The 18,853-nt window shown below is 46.4% G+C and overlaps 1 protein-coding gene across 2 annotated transcripts in view; it reads left to right on the top strand.

Annotated features, from left to right (window-relative positions):
* TBXAS1 (thromboxane A synthase 1) overlaps window positions 1-18,853 on the top strand; it is a 173,635-nt gene that overhangs the window by 99,385 nt on the left and 55,397 nt on the right. Inside the window, exons 6-10 of one of the 2 annotated variants that reach the window (XM_027538853.1) lie at window positions 8,508-8,596; window positions 10,409-10,489; window positions 10,581-10,729; window positions 12,336-12,466; window positions 17,599-17,913. In XM_027538853.1, coding sequence (XP_027394654.1) covers window positions 8,508-8,596; window positions 10,409-10,489; window positions 10,581-10,729; window positions 12,336-12,466; window positions 17,599-17,913 — 765 coding nt within the window. The remainder of the gene's footprint in view (window positions 1-8,507; window positions 8,597-10,408; window positions 10,490-10,580; window positions 10,730-12,335; window positions 12,467-17,598; window positions 17,914-18,853) is intronic. The other variant, XM_027538854.1, reaches the window with a different exon arrangement.

The raw sequence follows: 18,853 nt of genomic DNA, 5'->3' as shown, positions 1-18,853 counted from the left end.
TCATCAGGGTGAGTCCTAATTGGTCACAACTCTTGACAGGAGCCACTGACTTGTTAGAAATGACACTTGATTATTCACCTAGATGGCTAGAGCTAATATTTATCAGCAGGAAATTTTGCATACATAAGTCATGGACGTTTTTAATAATCTGGGTGGCAGAAGGAGGCCATAAGTTTCATTAACTGCTGTTAATTTTACATTTGTTAGTCACCAGTTTACAGTACTCTTAACATATTACTTTTTCCATTATCCAACAATATGTTTAAATACCATCTCCCTTCCCTCTTAGCTGACTCTTATTTATTCAGGAAATCCCCCTTCTGACATCTGTTCCCAAACAGCATTACAAACGGGTCTAAGAATGCCACACAGAAGGAAACATTGAATTCATACAATTCAACCAATACATATCAGCTCCTGCCCCTAAGGGGTTTATCATATAGGAGGTGCAGAAATTCCTACATTGTTACAGATTGTGACAGAGCACACGTCTTCTCTTGAGCACTGGAAGCCGCTTTAGGAGCGCTGGGAGTGAGCAGCATTGTAACTGAGCCTTGATGCTCTTACTGAGTTTTGACTAAAGGAGAAGGTGCATGGCAGGCGGAATGAGAGGCAGGAACAAAGACATCTAGACAGAAAGTACAGGGTGTCTTCAGGGACTGGAGGAGTACAAATGGGCTGGAACACAAAGTACGCGTAAGGGATTAGTGAGGGGAGACTGGAAGGAGGGGTGAGGCATGCTGTTCTGTACCAGGGCAAGGCTTGGTGTGAACTTCACTGGAGAGTGAGGAGCTATTAAATCATTGAAAGCAGGGGAGTGAGGAAAAGGGGCTTCCTCTTCAGCTGTTTAACCTCCAAGATGCCACCCTGGACCCTGGGGTGGAGGAGGGGAACCGCAAGGCCACAGTCTATAGAGTCTCCACTCTGCTGTGGTCCCCAGGCAAGAGACTCCCGGGACTGTGTTTAATCTGAGGGGTGTCCTCTGCTCAGGCTCTTCTCTCTGTCCCTCTTCGTGGGTGGACACATGTGTCCCCTAGCCTACACACCATCTATGTGGGGGACATCTCAGTTGACACAGGAGGGACCCTCTCCTTCCCTTCCCCTGCTCAGGAATTGTGTCTTCCTTAGCACTCAGACCTACTCCATTTGCCAAACTTCCAGGAGCTCCGCAGGCTTCACGGCGTGTGTTTGTTTGCTTTTCAAGTTCATGGCATCAGAGCTACACTGAGCAAAATGATAACCTAGAAGTTAATTAACAGAGGAGCAAAAAGAATGTGGATGCTGACTCTGGAGAAAAAGGCAACAAGCCAGGAGTCAGTGGATCTAGAATTCTCTCACTTTCATTGAATTATTGAGCATAAATATAACCAGTTTCTTCCTTTTAGATCTTTATGTAATTCTGAAGTCAATGCACCAAAGAGATATCAAAAGGCCTTCTTCAGGATGTTGTTGTTGGAGGCTTTGTTGGGCCCACTAGGGAGCTGCCTGCTCTTCCCATGGTCCCCAGGCAACTGTCTCAGCTGCTGTTAGTGACCTTGGAATCTTAGAATGTCCATGGAAAGGGACTTTGTAGCTTATTGCAATTAGCTCCTCACTTGGGAGTGAGGACTCAACTGCAGAGAGAGTCACAGGACTTGTCCACAGTAAGAGAACCAGCATGGGTCTCAGGTCTTTCATTCAGGGCTGGCTCCCAGCAAACTGCACTACATCCTTGCCACAACAGAAAGAACACTTCAATCTATTAATGTTTCTTACATGGCTTCTGTGTTAAAGCCCTTAAGGAACATTGGCATCACGTTCTAGAGAAGCCACTGAACGTGTTGCCCTGTGCTCCTTTCTAACAGAGCAAACACTAAAACCTTCAATCATACGTGACAACATACACCAGTTGCCAGAAGAGGGTGACACTGAAAGCGTGTTCGTTATCTCTTGCTGTGTAACAGATTATCCCCAAACTTAGTTTAAAACAACCGTTTAGTAGCTCATTGATTCTGTGAGTCAAGAATCTGCATGGCTTAGGGGGGTACCTCTGCATCAAGGTCAAGTAGTCAAGGTGTTGGCCTGGGCTGTGATCTCATCTGAAGTCTGGACCGGGAGGAAATCTGTTTCCAAGCTTATTCACATGGTCATTGCCTGTGTTCAGTTCTTAGCAGGCTTTGGAAAATAGGAAACTTGTTCTATGCCCTTCAATCAATGGGAATCTCCATAGAATCTTAGCAATATGTTGCTCAGATGACAAGTATTTTCAGAAGACCCAGCTGGTGACTGAATATAGGATAGATTGGAAAGTGAAAAGACACAAGGCACTTTCAAAAATTGCTTTCTTAGTATACCTATATGCCAGGCACTATACAAGGCATTGCATGCTTAGTCGCTCAGTCATGTCCGACTCTCTGCGACCCCGTGGACTGTAGCCCGCCAGGCTCCTCTGTCCATAGGATTCTCCAGGCAAGAATACTGGAGTGGGTTGCCACGCCCTCCTCCAATACAAGGCATTAGGACTATTAATATAAAGATGCTTAAGATACAGTCTTTGTTTTCAAGAAGCAGATGTCAGCTCTATTCCAAGTGATGAGTAGCAAAGCCTGAATCAGAGTGATCACTGGGGCAATAAAAACGAAGAAACAGATGCCAGAATGGAAGTGATGTTAACATGGTGAGGAAAGAACAGGTGACTCCAAAAGGACTTTGCTGGGAGGAATAAGAGATGCCAGGCATCCAAACAGTCTGGGAGCGTGGGACTGTTCCAGAGGAAGACACTCGGGGTACGCACTGCATTCTAAACCTTTTACACATTTTGTTCTTAATCTTTGATACAAGTTTTCAACAGAAATATCATTATTCCCATTCTGCCGATGAATAAATAGACTGACTGAGGTTAAATGATTTGCCCAAGGTCACACAATTAGAAAGGGCCAAGGAGAGGAAACCTATTCATTGGTTTTGAGTGTTTTCACTCCCCAGGTCAAGTGTATTTAACAACTTCAGAGTCTTAGCCTCAAGAAGGCCTCTCTACCTCTTGGAATTAACTCTGTTGTGCTCTGTCTACACCTTGAATCACAATTCCTCAGACTCAGTCCATAAAGATACCATTTGTTTTTAACTGGGCAATTGAATAATGCTGTAAACTCCAGATGAGCAAGGACTTCCTTCTTTGTGGAATTTCCTTCCCAGACTGACGATGGTGCTTTGCCCTTGATGACTACTAAGCTAAGCAGCCATACACTCAGCATCACCTTATAATAAAGATAGCCAATGTGAGAGGTGAGAGAAGCAGAATGGGAAATTTTTCCCCAGGCTTGGCTGTTGGACGATAACCCTTCCCCCAAATCATTCTTTTAAAAATTAATAACATTAATATTTTATCTGATTGTAAATGTAACATGTATGCTTTATGAAGAAATGTGGGATAAACAAAAATAGGAAGCATTCATTATCCTACGAAGAAGATGAAACAGAACAACCAAATGAGAGTCTTTTGTTCAGATCTGTGAGATGATAGCATTGTATGTTCATCTGTGCCTGTGTGTTTGCACAAGCCACCTAGGCCTGCTTGTCTGCAAATCTAGGGAAAGAACTGTGGGGTTTGTGGATTGTATAAAGATGATTGCAAGCCCAGCAAAGAGAGCTTTTGTTTGTATGCAACTCGTGTAAGAGTAAATATTCCGTAACTGCTTGGGTACAAGGAAGAAAACCTGAAATGGTGGCTATTGGCAAACAGACAGATTATGCTCCACTGTCTTATAATATTTTCTCCGCACTGTTTTTTAAAACATTTTTCGTATTACATGCCCCATCTCATATCACATTAACCTAAATAAAAATGTCATTATCCATTCAGTTCGACAGACAGCAGGCAGAGTATGGTAGAAATTACAATCACACCAGCTGACAACAAAGCATTCTAATCATGAGCACACAGAAGAACTGAGGGTGGGCAGCCAGTCCAGCCCCCATTTTGTGCTGTCCAGGCATACGATTGGGGTCAATAAGGGGAGACCCTTCTTTATACACAGGACATGCTTCTGAAGAGTTGCGTGTAAATCAAATTTCATGTTGCATCCCAGTTTTGTTGCATTAAGAAAGCTTCTAGCTTGATATCTAAAGAGACTTCCTTTCAAATGGCATTTTTCTTTTTACCATGTTATTATTCCTCTGAAATAAATCGAAGAGATATTTTGGCATATGAAATTATATTAAAGCACAGTTCACTTGAACTACTAATTTTATTAAAAATAATGGAAGGAAAGGTGGTCAGTGAGCCAGTCATAGGAACGTGGCTTAGACAGTATTGAGTTTTCCAACTTTAAGTGAGTCTGAGATTTACTGAAAGTTACAGCCTAGAGGCTATTAGAAGTGACCCCTTGGCCCATACTTTTGTACTAATGGATTATTAAATTGATGGTTTGTGAAAATTTAGAAAAGAATGCAGTAGTCATAAGAGTCCACTCATAAATCCCAAGAGAGCAATTCAGGATAGTCACCCTCATTTCTTTTCTCCCTTTCTTTCTTTCTCACTTTTTTTTTTCCTTTTGTTTAGTGGACTTCAGGATAGACAGTTGAGATAAATTACATTTCTGTTTTGGCAAATCACTTGACAAAGTCTGATAGGACCTTTATTTAGGTTCATGCACAGCTGGCCAAAGAGCTGGAAACAGTGACACGGACCAATTCCATGGCTGCTGAAAGTAGAGGGCCATAGCTCTGTGTCTGATCCTGTGTATACAGTGACAAACCAAAGGCTTACAAGGCACACTGACCAGCCTTCAAATGGAACAAAGAAGGAACAGCCAAGGATACAGGAGATGAGTTTTGAATGCATGAGTACCCCCTTGGTCCACCCACGCCTAGTACAATTAACCAGCACTCTAAGCCCTTATGGCTTGATGAGCAGAAAATTCTTCCCTAGCTTTCCTCTACAAATGCTCCCTCCAAGAGTCTTTGCAGTAGGGAACATGGGAAGGGTCTCAGATACTCTGCCATCTCTCCACTGGGTGTGTAGGTGGGTTGTGCTTTAAATATCTACTCCTTGACCTGCTGCCCGGCTGCCCACAGGTTCCTGCACTGAGGAACCCATGCAATCCTGAGCTCAGACCAGCTCGCTCACTCTCACTCAACAGAGGTGCCCTTCTGCTTCTCTGACCATCCCCCACTGCCAGCAGCGGGGCCCCTGGGGACACAGCACTTTCATTACACCCCAGACCACGTAGGGCTGGCTTGGAGGAAGTTACAGGAGGGAGGGATCCAACAAGACCGTATGCCCCTCCAACCTTGGGCAGCAGCAGCCCAGGCTGGTCCCCCCTGCCAGGCCTCTCCAATCACCTGACTGTCTCAGGGCAGGGAAGAAATGGCTCTGCTCAGAACAGATGGTAGGACAACTTCCTACAGAGGTACACGTTAGGTAAATGTAAAGCCTTTCTAATGAATGGAGACACTCAAGCGTCAAAAAACCGACTGCACCTGATGATGACTCACGGAAAGAAAACCTGTGGTTTTCGTTGACCTGAACCTCAGTATTTGCCTGTGTTATGTGTCTTCTCAAAAAGTCAACACATACCTGGCTTTGCAACTGACATGCAGGGAAGTGATCTCTTTGTGACTTATAGGACTGCACCTGAGATACTGCTCCATTTATGGGACTGCCTTTCAGGAGCGATGCTGATTAAAAGACAGAGAGAGAGAGAAGTAAGAGTGGAGAGTGTAGGCAAACTATGTGGTGCCCAGAGTAGCTGAAGGGCTAGGGAACGACGGTCCAGCAGATGCTGAGGGGTGAGGGGCAAAACTTGCTGTCCAGGTATCTGAAGCACCCAGGTGGCTCAGGGGTAAAGAATCCACCTGCCAATGCAGGAGACGCAGGATCAATCCCTGGGTGGGGACAATCCTCCTGAGGAGGAAATGGCAACCCACTCCAGTAATCTTGCTGGGAAAATCCCATGGACAGAGGAGCCTGATGGGCTACAGTCCAAGTTCAAGTTCAGTTGCTCAGTCGTGTCTAACTCTTTGTGACCCCTTGGACTGCAGCATGCCAGGCTTCCCTGTCTGTCGCCAACTCCTGGAGCTTGCTCAAACTCTTGTCCATTAAGTCAGTGATGTCATCCAGCCATCTCATCCTCTGTCGTCCCCTTTTCCTCCTTCCCTCAACCTTTCCCAGCGTCAGGGTCTTTTCCAATGAGTTAGTTCTTCACTCAGGTGGCCAAAGTATTGGAGTTTCAGCTTCAGCCTCAGTCCAATGAATATTCAGGACTGATCTCCTTTAGGATGGACTGGTTGGATCTCCTTGCTGTCCAAGGGACTCTCAAGAGTCTTCTCCAACACCACAGTTCAAAAGCATCAATTCTTCAGTGCTCAGCTTTCTTTGTGGTCCAACTCTCACTTCCACACATGACTACTGGAAAAACCGTAACTTTGACTAGATCGACATTTGTTGGCAAAGTAATGTCTCTGGTTTGTAATATGCTGTCTAACATGGTCATAACTTTTCTTCCAAGGAACAAGCGTCTTAATTTCATGGCTGCGGTCACCATCTGCAGTGATTTTGGAGCCCAAGAAAATAAAGTCTCTCACTGTTTCCATTGTTTCCCCACCTATCTGCCATGAAGTGATGGGACTGGATGCCATGATCTTAGTTTTCTGGATGTTGAGTTTTAAGCCAACCTTTTCACTATCCTCCTTCACTTTCATCAAGAGGCTCTTTGGTTCCTCTTTGCTTTCTGCCTTAAGGGTGGTGTCATCTGCGTATCTGAGGTTATTGATATTTCTCCCGGCAATCTTGATTCCAGTTTGTGCTTCATCCAGCGCAGCATTTCTCATGATGTACTCTGCATATAAGTTAAATAAGCAGGGTGACAATATACAGCCTTGACGTACTCCTTTTCCTATTTGGAACCCGTCTGTTGTTCCTTGTCCAGTTCTAACTGTTGCTTCTTGACCTGCATACAGGTTTCTCAGGAGGCAGGTCATGTGGTCTGGTATTCCGTCTCCTTAAGATGGGCTACAGTCCATGGGGTCACAAAGAGTCAGACACAAATATGCACACACGCACATGGAAGAAGAAAGAAATGAAACCAGCCAGGGGGTGTTAGAGGGAATCAGAGTCTGCCTCAATACAGTATACCTTCTAACAAACAGATTAACATTTTATAACCTTTCCCAGCGCCTCAAGCCTTAATTGAAAGTGGTCTTATGTAATTGTTAAAATTCATTCATTCAACGAATTACTATGTACCAAGTGCTGTTCTAAGTGCAGAGGATACAAAAATGAACAAACAGACAAAAATCTCCCCTGATCTCAGAAACTGATATTTTAGTGTCAAAAAAGTAAAATCTAAACATAAGCAACATTTCAAAGGAAGTTTTCCACAAGAATACTCAAAACACTAGATCACAGCATGTTGCTTTAGCTATGGTGTCAGTCCTGATTGTGACCTGGTTCAAAGGATCCCCCTGATGTTTCCAACTTGGCTTTTCAAAAATACAGGAGAAAATAAAAGGTCATGTGAGTGCCCATTGGGTTCCACAAAGAATTCCACTCACTGCAGTCAGACTTTTAGGGTCAACGCGGCGGGCGGTCAAAATGAGAACTAAATTTCTTGAAGCCAGATCATGGTTACATGAATGTTCATAATCCCTACCATTCTTTCTGTGTGTATGTTAGGTATTTTCCATAAGACAGATATTTTCATATTCAAAAAGAAATTCAGGGGACTTCCTTGGCGGTCCAGCAGCTGAGAATCCGCCTTCCAATAGAGGGGACGTGGGTTGGATTCCTAGTCTGGGAACCAAGACCCCACATGCTGCAAGGCAACCAAGCCTGTGTGCTGCAACTAGAGAAAGCCTGTTCACCGCAACAAAGACCCAGCAGAGCCAAACAAACAAAAAACAAAAAAGAAATTCAGCAGTAGTCCTGGATATCAAAGGCCTCTTGAAATCAAGGCTTCCCTATATTCGAAGTTTTAAACAGCTTAAGCAGAAATGAATAACCATCCATCCACGTGCTCTAAAAATGATCTTTGTATTGAATAAGCAGTAGAAAGGGATGAACCTTAGGTTCCTCTCAGTACTGAGACTCTACGTTCTAGTGGAAGATCTAAAGTATAATTGGAATCAAGCAAACATGGATTTGGGCTAATTCCCGAGTTAGTACATACAGATTGTGGTCTGTTTACTCTCTAATGCTAACCAAATGTCAGAAAACTCAGTGCTGATTCTCATTTCTAAGCATGTAATGATCATTTTTATAATTATTTCACAGTATTTACTCTAAATCCTTTCTTCTTTTTGCTTTCAAAAAAAAAAAACAACAGATTGTTTGAGCTAAAATAGGCATTTACAGCGATTGTATTTTACAATATTTGTGAATTTTAGATCTTATTCTCAGGTACCCGAAAGTCACATCAAAATAATAACCATTTTCGCAGGAAGCACCATACGTAACCTCTTCATTTGCTGCTAATTTAGGTGTGCTCTCTGCGTGGTGTCCTAATTGCAGCTTTGTTATCTGTTCTCAGATGACTCCTTTAATCAGCCGGGCCTGCGATGTGCTTCTGGCTCACCTAGAGCGTCACGCACAGTCTGGGGAGGCTTTTGACATCCAGAGGTAAGGGCACCGCACGGCTATATTATAGATGAGAAATCATATTTTTGAACTGCTGCTTCTTGTAACTGTACATAATTGCTGAACAATTATCTTGGGACCAAGAAACTATGGAAATGCTTACAAGCTCCAAAAAGTGTGGGTAGACTAAGAAGAAGAAATGAGACCCATGGAAAATGTGAAGCAAATACAAATGAAGCCCCGGGGGCTGTGACTTGTGCAGGGAACCCCGAGAGGGCGTGCTTTGTGAGGGGACGTGCCCTCCAACCTCTGTAGCCCCAGGAGCGGGCAAGATATGTCTGGGCAGAAAGGACAGGGTCTGGAAGGACACAGTCCATGCAGTTTTAATTCAAGAAAAACTGTGGGCCCCCCTGCCCCCAGCCTGGAAGCCATGACTTAGTGGTGGAGGCTCAGTTTAAACGACTGATTGTCTGGCTTTTTGCCTAATTGACCTCTGCTAAATTATGGTTTATATCAGATTAAGAGTCAAATAGCAGATCAGCCAGAAGCCAACTTGCTCTCATTATCAATGTTAATAAAATCATAACATAATCATCACCAGCATTTACATTCTACCATATTGTTTACAAAATTCTCTCCTCCACATTCTCCCTGGTCATGACATGCATGAGCTGGGTGAGGGTATGGCTTCACCCAACTCATTGAGTTGGGTACTCAGTTGCTCAGTTGGCCCAGCAGCCATAAAAGCAAAATTAATAACTCTTAAAACCTTTACATCGTCAATGTTTAGGATCAGATGAAATCACATTCAGCAGTCACGTTGTTTTTTTGCTATCACCGGGAAATATGTAATCAATTGTAGAGATGTTCTCAGTAAAAGAGGCCAAAATAAAACACGTCATCTGAAGATGTTATGTAGTCCTTAATGATAAGTGGTTATAGAATTTATGAAGAAGAGGAACTAAGTGTATACCTACGTCAAGCCACAAAAATAGACCCTTTCATTAGTAAAGGATATGAATTCCCAGCTGTTAGCCTTTTTAGAAGCAACTTAACTACCCCTACAAAGAAAACAAAAAAAGATTATTCTCTTAGAGCTTAAAATGGCCATTTGAGGGGCAGGTTTCCTAGAGCCTAAGAGGTTAATTTTTCTGGAGCTACTGCCAGACACTTTTCCTTCTGTTTGTTTCTAAAGTGCAATGTGTGTTTCCTGTAATAATATACATATGTTCATGAAACTGCTCCCAAAGTTTGTCTTATGTTTATTTGAGTGTAAAAGGGCCCTGGTTTTTTTATTTGTTGCTCCAATGAAAACTGTAAAACCATTAGGAGGAAGAGGGAGACAGAGTTAATAAAACTAAACAATCAGCTTGCTATTAATAATTTCATCAATCACAACTTGCTCTATCTATATCAATCCCTGGCCTTGGAAGGGCTCTGCACAACTTTGGAGTAAAGCACAGAGACTCTGGGTCAAGTGTTTTCCCTCCTTCACGGGGAGGAAAAAGGAAAGTGTATTTCTTGGTATTTGACTTTGTCGGGATGACCCCATCTTTGTCTAGATTGGCTCCCTGTTACGTATTTATGTCTCCCCTTGAATGGGCTTCCCAAGTGGCTCAGTGGATAAAGAATTTGTCTGCAGTGCAGAAACCACAGGAGACCCGGGTTTGATCCCTGGGTAGGGAAGATCCCCTGGAGAAGGGAATGGCTGCCCACTCCAGTATCCTTGCCTGGAGAATCCCCTGGACAGAGGAGCCTGGCGGGCTACAGTCCATGGGGTTGCAGAGTTGAACAGGACTGAAGTGACTGAACTCACACACACACTCCCCTTGAATTCTGCTGTCGTCCTCCCAGGATCTCACCCCAACGTGGTAGAGGGGAGGGTTCCTCTCCTACCACCCCACTCCAGGTCTGCTGGAGCCCCGCTTTGAGCAGGTAAATGGTGGAGTCGTGTACTCCGGGAGGAGGTGGATGGGGAGGCCAGTGGCCACCTCCTTCCTAAACACAAATGGTTCCCCCCCTGCAGGACCTACTGCTGCTACACCACAGATGTGGTGGCCAGTGTTGCCTTTGGCACCGAAGTGAACTCCCAGGAGGCTCCTGAGCACCCCTTCGTGGAGCACTGCAGGCGCTTCTTTGCATCCTCCATCCCCAAACCTCTCCTGGTTTTACTCTGTAAGTGCAGCTCCTGCCAACCGGGCTAAACTGGGCAAGTTGGGCAGACCCCGTGGTACCCCAGTGGCCTTGGGTAGCTTCGGGACTCCACCCCTGCCACCAGGAAAAGGACACTCAGGGCGTCTCTCAGAGTCACCCTGTGGAGTCTGCCCTGCAGAGCCCTGGTCTCCCTGGAGATGCCCAGGCTCCTCGGCACCAGCCTGGGGCCACTTGCCCACACAGGCAGGCCTGGCTCAGCTCATCGGCCGCAGTGAGCACGGCCGCGGTGCACAGGGCTGAGGCCGGCTGCATCGCCTTTGCTAGTGCTTCTTTCCACCGCGTGAGGAAGGCATTCTCCTCCCCACTTCACAGATGAGAAAACTGAGGCTGGAAAGGCAGAGTCAAGATGGGAACCTAAAACCTTTCATTTTCTAGGACATATTCCTCCCCTCCAGCAAAGCCCTCTTTAGAGCACTACTCTGCTTGAAGGCTAGCACATAGTGAACTGGAAACCATGTGATGGGTGACTAGCAGATTACCCAGTGGTGGGGAGACCAGTCCGTTGATCTCATTTCTATTTTAGAGGTGAGTGTTTACCCTCTGGCCAATTCTGGTGTCTTCTTGCTTTTATGGAAGCACTGCAGTGTTGTTACTATGGTTATTGAGTGTTGCCATAATTCCAAACCATTCTGCTGGGCTGGTAAATTCTATTTCCTTCCTTGGTCAGTTTCATTCCCATTTCCAAGTCAATTTCTGTGGAAGCCCCTATCACCTCCATGCTCTGCACTGACACTGTATAGCAATCGTCACTATGGCAGTCAAAGCACAGAGGGTCGCCCCTCACCCTCTATACCCCAGGGGAACTGGTTCCCCTTGCCATCAACCACAGGTCATCCTGTGCACTGCAGGGCACGTGGGTCCACTTCCCATGGTGGCTGCCCCTCCAAGCTCTCCCTCCCTGCTGTGTCATTTTGGTGCAGGCCCCTGCTCTTGAAGATGGGCAGAGCCTGCTGAGACATGCATGGATCAGAAGGGTCCTCTCCCCCAGCTCCCACGTGTGCCTGTGCACGGGAGACCCACCGTGAATGCTGAGAATCTGAACTGAGCCGCACTCCCCAGGGACAGGCTTGGCCCCGTGGTCCAGGCTATCATCCAGGAGGGAATAAGTGGCAGCTCTGGGGAACATGATCCAAAGGAAAAAACAAAAAATGCAAATGACCAGAAAGTTAAAAAAGGAGATCGGTTTCCACTGCTTGCTAAGACTTGAAATATGGCCTGCAATCTCTTCTTTCCTGATGAAATACAGAAATCTTGGACCCTCCTATCTAGGACTAGGGAAATTAACTTATAAACATGAGACTGGCTGCTTGAGGGCCAGATGGAAGTGGACCCTCAATTGAAGCCCCACTTCCATCGTATAGACGTTTATCGAGCGCTTACTTCGTGCAAGGAAGGGTGAGGAGTCCAGAGGGAGAACCCCGCTCTGAGCAGCAGCGATTCAGAGGGGGAAGACAGGCCTTCAAAAGACTAATTCAAGGCCGGGGCTTGCTTCCTGGCAACAGACATCTAATAGCCCTGGTTTATTCTCACCCTCTTTTCAATGCCACTTTTGTTTTTCTCTTTCAAGTATCATTTCCATCCATAATGGTCCCACTGGCCCGGATTTTGCCCAATAAGAACCGAGATGAACTGAATGGCTTTTTTAACAAACTCATTAGGAATGTGATTGCCTTGCGGGACCAGCAAGCAGCCGAAGAGGTAACGTATTTTAATAGGACACGGCTTCGGAATGGAATAGAAGCTAATTTGGCATCGCTGTCTGCTTTCTCTCCCTCCCCTCCCAGCCCCACACACTCATGCCATGCTGTCCTTCAGTGGCCTAGCACTTAGAGCTTGCCGGGGCAGCCAAGAGAGAGAAGGGGGGTGGTGGGGGGAGGCTGAGGAGGAACAAATAAGGAGAGAGAGGTGAAAACAGGCAGGAAGGACGGCGGGGAGCAGCAGCCCAGAGCAATCTGTCCACCCTCTGACCCAGGGGAGTAGAATTAAAGCTGCCCTCCCCTCAAGCTCACAGGCTGCCTTATTTCAGGCATCACCCCCAGCACAGGTTATGGCCACCCCAGAGAATTTTCTAGATAAAGCTGCCCACATGTGCTTTTCATCAGTATATTCTTTATATTGAAAACCAGCAAGATGGAGCTCTACAGCATGGACAGCATCGTTTTGAGAGGGGAGATCAGGCAGCTGTCACCAATCCCACAATCCCTCTCTGCACAGAGGGATGGAGGGTGTTTCGGCAAAACGCATGGTTGAGGGCCCTCGCGTGCTTCACAGAGAACTAGAAATTTCTTTCCCCTTTGTGGGTATGCCCTGCGCTTGGCACACAGTAGGAATCGAGTAAATATTTATTGATTGAACTTAGCTGAGAATAGAAATAGGAATGTTCAGTGTTAAGGAAAATAGTTTCAATATTGGATATGCTTGTGCATGTATAATACTATTCTTTATGGGCCTTACTCTAGTCAAGGAAACTGCTGAAAAGGAAAAAGCAGGGCTGAAACGTCTGTTCCTGAATTGGCTTGCATAAGATGTAGCTTTAAAAGTGTTTGCTGAGGCTTCCTGAGGTGCTCAGTGGTAAAGAATCCGCCAGCCAATGCAGGGGACGTGGGTTCGATCCCTGGTCCGGGAAGATTCCACATGCCATGGAGCAGCTCAGCCGGTGCACCACAACTATCAAGCCTGTGCTCCAGAGCCTGGGAGCTTCAATTACTGAGCCCACGTGCCTCAACTACTGAAGCCCCTGTGCCCTAGAGCCTGTGTTCTGCAACAAGAGAAGGCACCTCAAAGGGATACCTGCCTATCCCTAGAGAGTAACCCCCTACTCTTGTAGCGAGCCCGCACTCACTATAACTAGAGAAAAGCCCACTCAGCAACAAAGACCCAGCACAACCAAAAATAGAAAGAAATAAAAGGGGCCTTCCCTGGTGGTCCATTGGTTAAGAATCTGCCTTCCAATGCAAGGGATGCAAGTTTGAACCCTGCTCGAGGAACTAAGATCCCACATTCCACCTGACAGCTAAGCCACAACTAAGACCTGACACCGCCAAATAAACATTTTAAAACATAAATAAAATTATTTTTTAAAGTGTTTTCTCAAAGACTGGGCAGGTCAGAGAGATTACCAAGGGAAGATGTGTGGTCCAGTGTCGCCGTGATGGCAGAAGATGAGATCAAGGCAGATGCAGTCAGTTAGTGGCCAGTCGCATGGAGTAGCCTCTACCTGCCCAGCTTCACATTCTGGACACTGTGCAGCAAAGGTGTCCTTGTCCAGAAGGTGGGGGAAGGTGCAGGCAAGCTTGCCCTTTGGCCCATACCTCTGGGAACCCAACCTGCCACCCTTCGAGGTATGAGAAGAATCAGTTCCTGATGTCCTTGGCCCAGCTCTGCCATCTGAAAGGACAGAACATTCTTATCCAGGTCCGTGCTCCTCCAGGTTGAGCCTGGGGAAGGAGCGATGAGCAAAGTCCCATTTTCAAACCTTAATACTACTGTGAAAGCCTTCCTTCATGTGTGTGAGGTTTGTCACACACCCCTCCTACCCCCAGCCTGAAACCCACTGGTGGAGGAATCAGGCTGAAAATTCTCAAACTGTTTGCACCAAATAGCTTGCTAAGAGGTGAAGGGTTATTAAAGATCCAATTACTAGGATTGCCTCAAGCTTTTCCTTTTTTAAACTCAAGAGCTATTTGTTTCAAACAACGAGTTGATCTGAGAAAAACCTCCCAACCATGAATCCAGGACTGCCCATGTCAAGACAGAGCTATATGGTTACTAAGAAAACTTGCTTTAAACCCATCTAAACTCCTTAGACATTCCATCAAGCAGATGTGTGTTTGCGCAGTGGAAAATGCAGCACAGATGTTAAAAGGTAAATATTTTTCTAAGCTCTCGCCAATGGGTGGATTAGACACCTACATCTATCAGGGTGCGTATTTTTCTTGGATATAACCATAAACCAGCACTGTTGCAGGCCTAAATGGGCAGTGTTCAAATAGCCTCTGTGATACAGCACAAATGAGAGGAACCCATCAACACTAATGCTCCTCTCCAGTGCACAGGCCCCAGAGAGCCGCCCTTTCCTCTGGCCTCTGGGGTTGGAGGTTAAGACAGATTTCTATAAGGCTCGGCGGCCCTGAAGCAGCCTGGCTGGGCCGGGATGAGAGGAAAGGATGCCAGCTGCAGCTCTGCCCTAGGGTAGATCCAATGAGGTGGATGTGGCTTCACCCTCCCTTCCACCATTGTCCTCATGTGACTCCAGCAAAGCCACAAGCAAGCCTCGGGGATCGCAACCATATAGCATCTGAGGAGTTTCAAATGGGCGGGTCAAGAGAGAGCCTGGGATGCTCTGGGGTCCCCGAATGGCATCTGGAAGCCGAGAGAGCTCACCTCCCACTCATGCCATCGTGCCTGGCCCTGGGACCAGGGTTAGAGTCTCAGATGTTGCCCAGGCAACAGGAAGGAAGCTGGGGAAAGTCAGCCCTTGTGGATGCTGTTTGGGAAGCAGATTGAGTAGGGCCAGGGTGGAAAGAGGGGGGCAAGGGCCATCCTCTCAGCCAATCCTATGCAAGCAGGCTGGCAGTATGTGGGGCTTTGCCTCCCTGAGTCTCAAGATTCTTGCATCCCACAGGCTGAGCTGTAAGCCCCACTGGAATCTCCGCAGAAGACACCTTCCAACCAGTAGAGCCGCAAGGGTGTCATGACCCAAGGGTCTCATGATTTAAGGGGGTCACGACCCAAGGGTCTCATGATCTAAGGGTCTCATGATCCAAGATTCCTGCTCCAAAGCATGCAGTTACGAGTAAATCCAACACAGCCTTCCTCAAAATACACTTAGGACAAGGCAGGTTTATTAGTATTTGTGGAGTCGTTGATTGCAAACCTAACATGTGCTTGGCCCAGTACAGGCATGGGGTGGGGTTGGGGGTGGGGCACAGGATCCTGCCCTGGAGACGCAAGCAGCCCTGTGTGACCTGACAACCACCTTTGTTGTTGTCGTTGTTGTTTAGTCACTAAGTCGTATCTGACTCTTTGCGACCCCATGGACTGTAGCCCTCCAGGCTCCTTTGTTCATGGGATTTCCCAGGTGAGAATACTGGCGTGGGTTGCCATTTCCTTCTTCAAACAACCTCCTTAAAAGATGCTAACGTGTGTGACATAGATTACGGATTGGATAGAAGTCCAGAAGCCAAAGGACTGAGAAAATGATGCAACAAGTCAAGAACTTTGAAGTGATCATTTTTTTCTCTTGGTTCTAATACTTGCCCTTTTGGTGTTGAGTCCCATAGACTTCAGAACAGAGTAACCCATCAGTGATCCTTCATCACATCCAAGAGCTGTTCAAAGATGAGATGTGTCAGGAACACACTTTGTCAATGTTAAAGTAAAAGTCTCTCAGTTATGTCTGACTCTTGGAGATCCCATGGACTGAATTCTCCATGCCAGAATACTGGAGTGGGTAGCCATTCCCTTCTCCAGGGGATGTTACCAAGCCAGGGATTGAACCCAGGGATGGAACCCAGGTCTTCAGCATTGCAGGCAGATTCTTTACCAGCTGAGCTACCAGCAGTGTCAGCGCTAAAGTAATATATAAACACTCCATTGTTACACTTAGGGGTAGTGTAAATAGAGAGGATCTGCAAACTACTGATAAGGAAGGAGGGGGAAATGGTAAGAAAGCTCTAACTTAAGTGGGGCAGGAGATTAGTGAGGATAGAAGGGATCCAACCTGATGAGGATGAGCAAAATGCAGGCTGGAGACTTGGAAGGCAGGCTTCTTCAGATGAGTTCCCTCCCCGCCCCCAGGTCCTGTGGGGGTGGGGGGGACTCCCTGCTGTGACAAAAACTAGACACAGAAGTCCACCCTGGAGGGTGGGATGTGAACAATGGAGCACTTACTTTGATTCATATTTTAAATATTTATTTATTTGGCTGCTCCAGGGCAGGCGGGATCCTTAGTCGAGGCCTGTAAACTCTTAGTCGCAGCATGTGGGCTCTACTTCCTTGACCAGGGATTGAACCCAGGCTTCCTGCACTGGGAGCCCAGAGTCTTAGCCCCTGGACCACCAGGGAAGCCCCTAATTTAATTCTATACAATGCTTGAATTGCTTTATTATCAGAAAACCCAACCAACCAACAATACAAACACGATAAAGGAAAATAATAAACACCTCCCTGGTTTTCCCAGCTCCTTCAGCTCACCATGAACAGCTGGGTGAGTGAGTGAGTGAAGCTGCTCAGTCATGTCCGACTCTTTGCAACTGCATGGACTGTAGCCTACCAGGTTCCTCCGTCCATGGCATTTTCCAGGCAAGAATACTGGAGTGGGTTGCCATTTCCTTCTGCAGGAGATCTTCCCAACACAGGGATTGAACCCAGGTCTCCCACATTGTAGGCAGACACTTTACTGTCTGAGCCACCAGGGAACTGCTGGCTAGGATGTTGCTAAACATTTTCTACATGTGGACACATGTAATCACAGACATTGTCCAGGTGCCATTCTTACAGACATGAGGTTCTGCTATACACACTGTTCAGCAACTTGCTCTCTTTACTTACCAAAGTGGCTTAACATCTTCCTGAATCAGCCCAGCAAGAATGGCCTCATGCTGTACCGGCAGCAACACAGCCCGCTGCTGGCTGCACTCGGTGCTGTAATGAGGGACGGTGGGAGGGTGGGGTCCCAGGCTCCCCCATCTCAGACAATCCCGCAAAGAAAATCCTCGTTCCTATTGACTCTTTGAAAGCGGCGTGTGCTCGTCTTCTTTTGTGCTATGAGAGCGCTCTCTTATGTGACTCTAAGGCCCAAATGTGCGTTTTCTTCTTTCCTCCCTTAGAGGAGGAGAGATTTCCTCCAAATGGTCCAGGATGTGCGCCATTCTGCTGCCACAGTGGGCGTGGAGAACTTTGACATCGTCCGTCAGGTCTTTTCTGCCACCAAATGCCCAGCAAACCCTCCCCGGCGACACTTACCCAGACCCCTGTCCAAGCCTTTGAGTGTGGATGAGGTGGTGGGCCAGGCCTTCATCTTCCTCATCGCCGGCTACGAGATTGTCACCAACACTCTCTCTTTCGCCACCTACCTCCTGGCCACCAACCCTGAGTGCCAAGAGAAGCTTCTGGAAGAGGTGGACTGTTTCAGCAAGGAACATGTAAGTACAGTCATCTATGTGGCTTTGTGTTCATCAAAGTGAAACTTATTTTTGATAACCATCTTGCTAAAATCACATTCTAAGTGTATAAGCATGCCGTGGCCCAACTTCTCCATCTTTCTGGGTTAACATGTAAAATGGAGTACTCAGAACAACACGGAGGAAAAAGAAAAAAGAATTGTTACATGCCTTCACTGCCTGGGATGGTCCATGAACCAAGCCTGGCTCAGGGAAAATGCAGAACCCCAGGCAGTCAGAGGTCAAAGGTAAGGGAAAGGGAAGGAGACCTGGTTTCCCAACACTCTGTCTGCAGAGTCTCCATGCTCAGGAAGGTGGGAGTCAGCCAGAAAATGGAGCCAAGTGGAAGACAGAAGCAGGCCTAAGGATAGGCCAAGTCAACACAGGAATGGAGATGGGGAGAGTGCTAGGGAAGGGGTCTGGGGATGGAGCGACTGAAACAGGGCTGGATTCTAGATATTCCTTCTAGATGGGGCTCCTCATTGCTGGACCAGAAGCAAACTTTAGGGTGCAGAGCTCGGCTACTTCTTCACATCATTTTTTCCTGGAGGCTTATGTGTGCATTGCTTTAACTTATGAGCTGTTAAAGAAAGTCATTTAAAAAATCTGTGCTTTCAAAGGAAGACCACCGTAATAGAATCCTTTCTAATACATTCTGCTGATGTAAGGACTATTACATTCACAATGTTGGGAGGAGAGCTGTTCCATTATAGGAACTGTCAGAATTTTTTTTTCATATATTGAGCTGAAAACTGATTCCTAGGAAATTCCACTTCCTTTTCCACTGGGGAAAGTATTGGGTTGGCCAAAAAGTTTGGTTTTTTTTGATGCAAGGTTAGCTTTTCTTTTGAAAACTGTGTTAACTGTGTTACTAGTTGCCTCAACTTCTGGCTCACCAAGAGCTCGTGGTCAACTTAAAGTC

The sequence above is a fragment of the Bos indicus x Bos taurus genome, chromosome 4 (assembly GCF_003369695.1).
Source record: "Bos indicus x Bos taurus breed Angus x Brahman F1 hybrid chromosome 4, Bos_hybrid_MaternalHap_v2.0, whole genome shotgun sequence".
Classification (NCBI taxonomy): domain Eukaryota; kingdom Metazoa; phylum Chordata; class Mammalia; order Artiodactyla; family Bovidae; genus Bos; species Bos indicus x Bos taurus.
Note: the sequence above shows the minus strand (reverse complement) of the source record. Positions and strands in the feature narration are given on the sequence as shown.